The 10,696-nt window shown below is 40.6% G+C and overlaps 1 protein-coding gene and 1 long non-coding RNA gene across 2 annotated transcripts; one reads left to right on the top strand and one right to left on the bottom strand.

The window, feature by feature from the left end:
* The first annotated feature begins 3,214 nt into the window (after positions 1-3,214).
* prdm12a (PR domain containing 12a) lies at positions 3,215-7,244 on the top strand. Its single transcript, XM_032569049.1, has 5 exons — positions 3,215-3,652; positions 4,947-5,137; positions 5,591-5,746; positions 6,094-6,208; positions 6,292-7,244. Exons 1-5 carry the CDS (start codon positions 3,433-3,435, stop codon positions 6,735-6,737), a joined length of 1,128 nt encoding a protein of 375 aa, XP_032424940.1. The 5' UTR covers positions 3,215-3,432; the 3' UTR covers positions 6,738-7,244.
* Positions 7,245-8,487: 1,243 nt separating this feature from the next.
* LOC116723938 (uncharacterized) lies at positions 8,488-9,347 on the bottom strand. The gene is made up of 3 exons (XR_004340075.1): positions 9,170-9,347; positions 8,877-8,960; positions 8,488-8,790 (listed from the first exon to the last, which is right to left on the bottom strand). It is a non-coding gene; the product is annotated as an uncharacterized LOC116723938 (long non-coding RNA).
* Positions 9,348-10,696: the final 1,349 nt, after the last annotated feature.

Raw genomic sequence — 10,696 nt, 5'->3', positions numbered from 1 at the left:
AATTGTTTCCTAAGTTATTTTATATTGATATGGATGCTGAAATGATAAATTATTTATTTTTAAAAAAACAAACTTTAGAACAAAGTTTTTTGTTTTATTTTAATTGGATTTACTTCACTTTACGTTGTTTACATAAAAATGTTTTCGGAAGTTTAAAATGCAAGAAAAGAAAAAATAATATATGCTCTATATGCTCTCATGTATACATGAGGGTTTGTCTGGCATAAATCCGGATTTGCTAGATTTAAAAATGAAACAAAAGTAAATTAAAAAAAAAAAAAATACATTCGGACTTAAAATGTTCTTTATAAAGTAAAATATCAATTTTCCAAATTGTACATGGCAGCTCAATTAACGCTTATATTTTCACTTTTCCCATTAAAGCGAGTTGATTTAAACTTCTTTTTTTTTTTTTTTTTCAAATCCAGTATCCTTGTTGCCTAAGTGAAGTCGCGCCTCCTTCTCCAGCAGGTGTCCAGTCCCGTCCATCAGCACAGAGGGGGAGGTGTGGTCGTGTGGGCTGAAATGGGCTCTTTAGGGAGAGGAAGGCTGTGCGCCGCTCTCACCTTTGCAACAGATAAGCCGGAGCTGAGCATCCAGCGCAGTGTGGCTGCCACCTTAATCTGTTTTTAATGACACTGTGGAGGATCCCGGGAGGCTCTGCGCTGCTCTCCCCTCAGTATGAGTGTGTGTTTCCCTGCAAGCGGGCCTGGAAGTTTCAGAAACGATCTTTCCCCCCCCTTCCCCTGCACCTTCTTAGTTTTGAACAAAATCACTTCCAAACTACATCGTTAAAACCTGGTCTTTTCAGATCTCCTTAAATGTAAATATTCAATCAACTCCCAAGCGTTTTCTCACCCCCCCACCCCCACCCCCACTCCACTCCTCGCCCTTCATGAGCGTAAAATTTTGCTATTTATCCACAAACAAACGCGCCACGTTAATAGGTTTCCCACCAGCGCTTTGAAATCCCCCCATTACCACATTCTTTGTGCAATAATTGTCAATCATCCACATTAAATTGATAGGCTTTAAATGGACAACAATAATGGCTCAAATTGTCTTACAATAGAGCAGCTAAGCGGGATGATTTGCTATTGCTGACATGCCCGCGGCTTTACCAGCTCCGCATAATGCCACAGGTTAATGCATAAATAAGCAAATCAAATCCATGCGTTACCCCAATTCAACTCATTTAATTCCTCTTTAATAAAGAAGCCGCCCCCACCGGCGGGCCCCTCCGCCTCCCCCTCCTCCACCACCACCCATTTACCTCGGATTTGTGCGATGAATGCCATAAATGTAAATCAATCTAGATGAGAAAGAATCCCATTGAAAGAGCGGAGAAATTTCATCTGGGAAAAGAGGGGACAAACGAAGGAGGGGCCCGCTCATAAAAAGCAGCTGTTTCACAGTAATCTGTTTTCGTGCCCTGTCACTCACCTTGCCTTTTCACTATCTCTGCTTCTCTCTTAAGGAAGAAGAAGAAGAAAAAAAAAAGTTCCCCTCCATTGTGTTTACTTGCCATATCTTCTTTCCCATTACTTTGCGCACAGTTCATATTCCTGCAGAGAAAAGAGAGAACAGAGCTCAAACTTGCCCATATTTTCCTCTCTCTCTCTCTCTCTCTCTCTCTCTCTCTCTCTCTCTCTCTCTTTCTCGGACAATCCCCTTGTAGTTGTTGAAGTGAAAAGAGGAGTGCATGGATGTCAAATTGCCCTCAAAACACCATGAAAGATTGATTTGCAGCACTTTTCAGGGCCCTGACATTACTTGGAGGGAAGCTGAATGGGGAAACCTGTGAGCCGGGGATGGAATAAAGATGTCCTCTCTGCTGGAAAAACAGAAGGAAAACTGCCCATTTAGCCCCCAGTCCATCAAGCCCGAAAAATAGGCAGGAGAGCAAAAGACGGGGAAAAAAAAAAAACAAAAACAGAAGGCCACGCAAAAAGAAAGGGGCCCACATATGTATATATATATATATATATATATATATATATATATATATATATATATATATATATATATATATATATATTTACATATGTGGGCCCCTTTATATATATATATATATATATATATATATATATATATATATATATATATATATATATATATATATATATATATGCACAGTCATCTAAGACGTTGCCACAATACAGAGGGGGCTTCGAAACACCCATGAATATTAAACCGCTTACCTCAACAAGGGCTTGAAAAAGTGCGCCACGTCAAAGCAGCTTTACACGTTTTCCTCTCTCTCTCTCTCTCTCTCTCTCTCTCTCTCTCTGTTTTTTCTTCCTCTTCACGCGAACATTGCTGGGGGGGAAAAATAAAGGCTTGTTTCCATTCTTGTCATTCGCGCGCTAACTCCTCACAAAAAATTAATATGAGCAGCGCATGAATACGAAATGCATGAGAAGAAAATGGGCGAGCGTCTCCCAGACTCGCTGACCCACTTCAAATAATAATAATAATAATAATGATAATAATAAAAACTGACAGCATTAGTTTGTTTCTAAAGAAGGGTTCGCATTCTCAGACAAAATAAAAAGTCCACTGCGTATCTGCTTTGGACAGACTTCTGCTTTGTTTTAATCTTCGCTGAAGTTTAACTTTTATTTTTCCTCTTTCTGATCATGAAAAATATTGAAAGTTTTTTTTTCCTACATCTAGAAATCGTAAGTTTTGTATATCACTTTTGTAGAAACACAGAAATGGCGTGAATGAAGTTTTGCACTTCACTCTTCAGCACATTTTATAACTCCTGACAAGTCATTGATTGAAAAAGAGAAAGCGGAGGCAAAAAAGGGGGAAGTTGTTTTTTTTTAACAAGAATTCATGAAGGTAGAAAACAATTATTTACAGCCTTACAACATATGTTTGAATATATGTGTATAAATCGAATCGATAGGAAAATATCAGATTTGAATAAACTTTGTTTTGATTGCCAGCCTTAAATAAAAACAATATGCAACGAAAAAAGCACGAAAAGGGAATGAAATATAACATTTATATTAACATATTTTTTGTTCTTTTTATTTAAAAAACTACAATAAGTCTAGTCTTTTAAAATGTGCATGATGTTTTACCATAAATATATATATTTTCCCCCCCGCATGTTTCCAAGTTTCTCTCTGCCACTGTGCTCGGATCGGACCATCCTGTCGGTGCGCCTCGCCGCAGCGGGCAGGTCCACATGGTGAGGGGTGTGTCATTAATAACTAATTAGGCCCGGGGGTCACACCAGCCACTTATATAAAGAGACCCATCACAGCCCGGTGCTGCAGCAGTTTCCTACGCGCACACAGTCTGGAGCGAGGAGGACGGACTCTGCCTCTGTGTCCAGCCCCGTTCATTCACCGCTTCCTTCCCCTCCTCTCTCTCTCTCTCTCTCTCTCTCTCTCTCGCTCTCTCTCTCTCTTACGCATCATGGGCTCCGTGCTGCCCGCCGACGCTCTGGCTCTGAAGCCCGGATTTAAGTGCTCCGGCCGCTCGCTGTCGGACGTGATCACCTCGGACATCCTGCACAGCTTCCTGTACGGCAGGTGGAGGAACGTGCTGGGCGAACACCTGGCGGAGGAGCGGCAGAGCGGCAGCAGCCCCAAGACCGCCTTCACGGCGGAGGTTCTGGCCCAGTCCTTCGCTGGAGGTGAGGCTGACCCGCTGGGTCACTTTGGGAACTATTATTGATTTTTTACCACACTTTTAAACCAATTGAATTCAGCCATTTTAATAATAATAATAATAATAATAATAATAATAATAATAATAATATGTGCGTAAGAGCGCGTCAAACCAACAGCATGAGAAAAGAAATACATTTTCGTTTTGCGCAAAGTGGTTCAAGTCAACTAGAAAATGTGTTGATTTGTTTATGCGCAACACATAAATAATTTACCCAACAATCCTTGCGCGGGTCAGAAATCTAGAAGAACTTTCTCTGACCCTCTCCAACATTTCATCCCTGCTCGCTCTTTCCCTCTCTTTTTTTTTTCTTCGGCTGCTTTTATTTCGAGCCATTAAACGCATTAACCCTCGCACAGCCTCCGCTCGGACCCCGCCGCTCCGAGGCTTGTTACGCGTAACAGGCACTGATCGAAAGACGCGGAGCATTAAATTCATTTGGTTAACTTTGTGCTTGACCTGGGAAAGTTTCCCACTTAAACCTCTCGGACAGAAAGCTTTCCTTTCTTTGACATTTTTTTTTTTTATCCACCCATTCATCAATCTGCGGACAGTCTCTTTCCCTCCCTTGGCAGCTATGAGAGACTCTGGAGGCTCTTTTTTTCCCCTTCTTTCTCTTCCTTTTAAGAGATTTGCTGTTCCTCGCATAATGCGCCGTGAAGGCTAAATCTAATGCTATTCATTGCATGTCAACCATCTAATCGCCTTTCCATTTTTTTTGTCGCAGAAATTCCTCCGTCCTTTTAAACAAGCCCCCGTCTCATTCAGCGCAAATTTATTGCGACAAAGTTCTAAAAAGGATAATGAATTTGGAATTAGTCGTTCCCTTTTTTCTTTCTTTCTTTCTTTCTCTCGAGTAAACTGTAATGAAAATCACATCTGAAGCATGACAAATTGCTGGGCCCCGAGCAATAGAGGATCGTTTAACCCCTACCCACTTTTCTGCAATGTGAAACTTAAAAAAAAAAAAAAAAAAATCTTTGAATTTAACTTTAAAGAATCACTTTTTTTCTTTGCGGAAAAAAAACGCTTTAAGGGGGGTTGGTGGTGGTGGTGTTTCTTGCGCAACAAAAAAATTCAATTCATCCAGATAATCGAATTAAACGCAGGGTGAGGTGTGGCTTAATAATTTCGTGACTAAAATAAGATCCAGTTCATTTGCCTCTTTCACCACTGAAAGCGTTCATTCAGAGCTATTTTTTTTCAGACGTTTTGCACTCATTTGTTCGGGCCTTTTTCTTTTTTTTTTGCATTCGCAGAGGTGCAGAAGCTCTCCAGCCTGGTGCTTCCCAGCGAGGTGATCATCGCCCAGAGCTCCATCCCGGGAGAAGGCCTGGGGATCTTCTCCAAGACCTGGATCAAAGCCGGAACAGAGATGGGCCCCTTCACAGGGAGACTCCTGTCCCCCGAACACGTGGACTTGTTCAAGAACAACAACCTGATGTGGGAGGTGAGCGCGCTCTGCCACACGCGCGACTTTACTGGGGCACGACATCCCCAAAGTCCACAGACTTTATTGCGCATTTTCGATAATACAATTTATTTGCACTGAGCAGACCGACTGAGTTAGAGCAGTTCAACTCGGATTGCTCGTATTTCACCACAAATGTAATTGGAAAACATTTCAAAGATTTTATGCATAAACAAACAAGCAAAAAGTAAATAAATAAATCCAACACATACAAAAACACGTGCAAATTCAGCTAAACAAATTCCAGTTGGATTTTTTCTTTTATTATTAAATTTGTTTAGGAAATTTTACAGGGCCACCAAAAATATTTTCCGGGGCTTGGGCCAAAGTAAAATGGGTCTTGCGATGCTTCTGCTTTAAACACATTCCTAATGCAAAAAAAAAATTCTATCTTGATTTTTCCATCTGTAACTCATCCACGTCGTTCTTCAGGTGTTCAATGAGGACGGCACGGTGCGGTACTTCATCGATGCCAGCCAGGAGGACCACCGCAGCTGGATGACCTACATAAAGTGCGCTCGGAACGAGCAGGAGCAGAACCTGGAGGTGGTGCAGATCGGCAGCAGCATCTTCTATAAAGCAGTGGAGGTGAGCCTCACGCTGAACTGAGAAGGTTCGCAAGAGAGCTGAGCTCAGTCTGGGCCTCCACTGAGTCCAAAACTACATAAACATAAACCTGAGCTGAACTAAATTGGCTCTGCTTTTGGCTTAACTGCCAACTGACTGCGAAGCAATAATAAATAATAATAAATAAATCCTAAGTCTTACAAATGTATCTTTAAGTGTTTGGATTTTTATCTGACACTCACCAGTATTTGTTTCTCTGTAAGAGTCACCGCAAAGTTTGTCCACACCTCAACTAACCTTGAATGCTTTTTTCTGAAATCAAGCAGGAATGATGAACGCTGATATGTTTATATTTCTCCCTCCCTCAGACCATTCCGCCTGACCAGGAGCTCCTTGTCTGGTATGGAAACACGCACAACACATTCCTGGGAATTCCTGGAGTTCCTGGGATGGATGAAGAACACCAGAAGAAAAGCAGGAATGGTGAGTTTCTTCCTTTTAGAAACTCTTTGGCGAGAGCAACTTCAAAGTCTTAACCCATCGCCTCCGCTGTTTCCCCCTCCCAGACGACTCCCACTCCACCGAGGGGCCCTCTTTGTGTTCTCCTCCTTCCGTCGCCGTCACCTCCACGGGCCGGATGCGCTGCGTCATCTGCCACCGCGGCTTCAACTCCCGCAGCAACCTGCGCTCCCACATGCGCATCCACACCCTGGACAAGCCCTTCGTGTGCCGCTTCTGCAACCGCCGCTTCAGCCAGTCGTCCACGCTGCGGAACCACGTCCGCCTGCACACCGGCGAGCGGCCGTACAAGTGCCACGTCTGTCAGAGCGCGTACTCCCAGCTGGCGGGCCTGAGGGCGCACCAGAAGAGCGCACGGCACAAACCTGTGGCGCACGCCTCCGACGCGCCCCCGCAGGTTTCCCCTCCCCCTCCTCCTCCACCTGCGCCGCAGATAGCCGCCATGCAGCATCAGATGCCTCTGGTCCACCACATTCCCACCATGGTGTTATGATGGCTGACACCGGGTCAGGCTGTGGCTTAGAACAACGACGCACTTTAGACGCAAAGCTGTGGTGGAAATGTAAAGAAGCGCTGATGTAATTATGAATCTTCTTTGGAATTTTTTTTTTTTTTTTCCTTTCTTGTAATGTCTTCACATTTGACCGTCATGTGGTCAGAATGTAGGCATTAAGATTTATCCGTGCAGATTATGGTAAATTAATTAACTTGTTTTGTTTTTCCTTTTGATTTGTTTGTTTTGTTTTCTCCTTATAAAGCGAGACAAAATGAACAGATGATGTACTGAACTTCACACAAATGTTCTTATCACGTTCAGCATCGGTCAGATTTATTGAGCAAATTCCACGATGGTCAAACTGTTTCCTCACTGTAAAATATAAATGGTCACTTTAAACCTGTACAGAATGGAGACTTGTGTAATTGTAAAATTGTATCATGTGAATGTAAATACATTTGTGCATTCTTCTATTCTAAATAAATGATATGCGATTTAAATGGTTGACTGTTCAGAAAACAGTGGAAACTCAATTTTGATAATTGAGCTGCATTTTGTAAGTAACTGACATCCAAAAAAAACCAAAAATGTAATCTGATTACATGAAAATGAATTAGTGCCGCTGATTGAAATTAACTGAAACTTTCCAACATACAACAAACAATATACTTAGTTTATACAGGCATATACATTTATTTGAAATGAATTTATTTTATTTAAGTATAACCTCATAAGACACTTTTCAAATCTACATAATCAAGCTGAAATAAGACCAACAACAAAAAGAAAATTATGTAAAATATATATTTGCATTACATTAAGCCAATAATCATCGGTTTATTGCATTAAGTAAACTATTACATTAAGCTAATAACTATTGTAAGGCATATGTAAAAGTTTTTTTTAAAGTTTTTTTTTAAGAAATGGAAATTAGTTGCATCATAAGTTCATATGTTTGGTCACCTTTCCCAATTTTGATTTTAGATGATAAATAAATAAATAAATAAATAACGTGGCCATGGTGTCTCTTGGGGGCAGGAGGGGTAAAATAAAAGCCATAATATTGGATAAATTCAATTAAATTCTTTGCATATATGCCAGTGTAACCGAAGGGCTGATAGCTCTGAATCACTGTTTTGTTTTAGCCAAAGTAAGATGTCTGTAATTTTATAGACCTTTTTAGAACCCACTGATATGTAAAATAATTTTTTCTTTTTTTCTGAAAATATGAAATTCTTCCACCTTGTCTCCCAGTGGAAAAGGGGGGTTTTATAGTTTTGATAAGTCGCACATTTATATCAAACTCTCCACTACAGATGTGGAAAGTTCTACTTTCTGACAAGGAAAAATAGGATCTAAAATATTCTGTTACAGCTTCAAAAAAAATTCCATAAGCCTTAAATTTACCAACTCCACTTTCAAGCTCTCTACCCTCGGTTGGAGGTTAAAAGGTTGTGGCAACTTAAAAATAATGGAGAGGATACATATGGTCTAAAGAAAATCCCTGTCTGTTCTATTTGCAGCCCTAAAATCAGTATTTTCATACATTCTTCTGCTTTTTGAGAGCACACTTCACCGGTTTGATTCTCTGGTTCCGACTCGTCGCTGTATTTTTCCTCCTCCGCTTTTCTGAATACTACCTGTAATTACTCATTAAATCCACACGATGGCGACAAACACCTTGGAACAGATGAACAGAAACTTGACGCTCTGAGAAACTGTTGAAAAGACTTAAACGAGACAACAAAACGATCCGCATCATTCTTTAATCAGTTTGTAGGTCGGAATATTGGGCTTACAAAGTCACATTTTTACCACATATGACAGGATGCTGCTGTAGAGTGAGTGCTGTGTACTTGTGAGCTGTCAGACATCGTCCAGCTTCCTTAAGCAGGAGTTTTCAGACAAGTCATCATTAGTACAAGTACAGCACAACCCAGAGTTTATGTGAAGCAGATGTAAACATGCAACAGTAGATACAGTAGGAGACATTATGGAAGAGTCTGATGGGAGGGTTTTGCATCACGGTTGACCGTCCACACTTTCTGCCCTGTACAGAGAGAGAAACGTAGCAGCTCATTCATAAACATACAAATTGATCTTATAAATCGAGGCGGCTCGCTGGATGAAGGGCACCTTGACACTGGCAGCTTGAAGCTGTCTCCTCCCTCCCATTGGAACAACAACAGGAGGTTATCCAGTTAATAACATGCCGCACTCCTGAAGGAAGGCAGACGCCACACTAATAAAATAATGTTGAAAACGGTAGCCTGACCGCATCCCTATCAGGTTTAACACACAGTATTTGTTCATGAATCTACACCGAGAAGCATCTTTAAAATCTTGAGACACAGAGTGGCAAAAGGAAAACACTGCATAAGGAATTCCTCTTTTCACACAGCAATTTGGCATAAAAGAAACAAACTCACCAGAGATGATCAGTCACAGCATCGTTCCACACTTTAATCCTTCCTTCAGGATTTATCTTGAAGTTCAACTTCTTGTTTTTGCTCAGCAGCTATTAGCGAACTGACTCAAGAAGGCGATGACAAAGCAGTTTTCAGTCACAGACGTTTTTGTAGTCCCCAGACGGCTGTGAGTCAGTAAACAGAGCTGGCAGGAACACAGTGGAAGGATAGAGTTACTGTAATGTTCTCCCTGACTGCAACCTGCATGTGTCTCTGGTGAGAAGGCAAGAACAGATGATTAAACGATGATTTAATAAAACCAGCACTAGCATACTGACGTACAGTAATATACTCAGTGGAGAGTGAAAACAAAACAACAACAAAATGTAGTAAGCAGAAACCTTTAAGAAGTAAAAACAGTCTGCAATCTTCTTTCAAAGCAAAACTTTCTACTTATCATATGTGGAAGAATATAAACAGAAAGAAAAATGATTTTAGCTCATCTAGTGCAGAGCAGCTTATATGTTGAAATTAAGATGATCACAAAGCTGAATATTTTATAAACTATAGAAGATCTAAATATCAAAAGACAAAGCATTCCTGCTAATAATTGCAATCGTTCTCATCATCCAATATTATGCAAAGCCCTTTGCATTAGTATAATTTTTTCTATTAACACAACTAATGACAGGTTTTTCCGTAAACATTTAAAGTTACACAAATATACCCCAATCCCAGTTACTAACCGTGTTCCCTTATCAAATGAAGGGAAAATTAAATGGTTTTTAAATCTTTTTTTCTGTGTTGCTGTTGACCTTTTCATCTGGAACTGCATTCTGTAACCATAGCTACGTTCACTATAAAGTTATCAAAATAAAAGCATAAGCGTTTGCTGTTATTGCCTGTCGCTTTGCTGCTGTTGCACAGAAATATCCCCATTATCCCACAATGGGAATATTGTATTCTATTCCTACCTCAACGATAGTTACGCTAAACAAAGGTAACTTTACTTAGTTGGGCTTTACAGTAAGCTTTATGACATTCAATGTTAACTTTGGTTTTATTATTATCTTGGACCTGGAAAAACAGAGCATTGTTGTATATTCAATGTCTTCTAAATGCAGCAGGTCTGTTGCATTTAGTTATATGCCTGAAACAACACACACCCATGCACCCCCCCCCCCCCTCACACACACACACACACACACTTTTGTGTCAATTCCAATGATTTCACATGTGCAGGAGACTGGCCATGCTATGAGCATATGGCCAATTAGACTGCAGTGTGTTCTTACCTCCTATGACTTTTTAGGAAATATTATGGACAGTGACGAGACAAATTTGAAACCTTTCCACTTGGCACAACTTAACCGAACAGCATTGCAGCATTTGTGATTGTCTTGGATTGCTTTTCTGGTAGAAAATCATAAAGGATTATATCCAGCCATTAGTTGATGACCTTAAGTGCTTGGGGTATGCAAAGGACAATGATCCAAAACACACCAGCAAATTCTCTCTATATGGTCCAAAATAAAAACTACACACAAG

The sequence above is a fragment of the Xiphophorus hellerii genome, chromosome 8 (assembly GCF_003331165.1).
Source record: "Xiphophorus hellerii strain 12219 chromosome 8, Xiphophorus_hellerii-4.1, whole genome shotgun sequence".
Lineage (NCBI taxonomy): Eukaryota > Metazoa > Chordata > Actinopteri > Cyprinodontiformes > Poeciliidae > Xiphophorus > Xiphophorus hellerii.
This window is presented reverse-complemented; position numbering and strand designations above follow the sequence as displayed.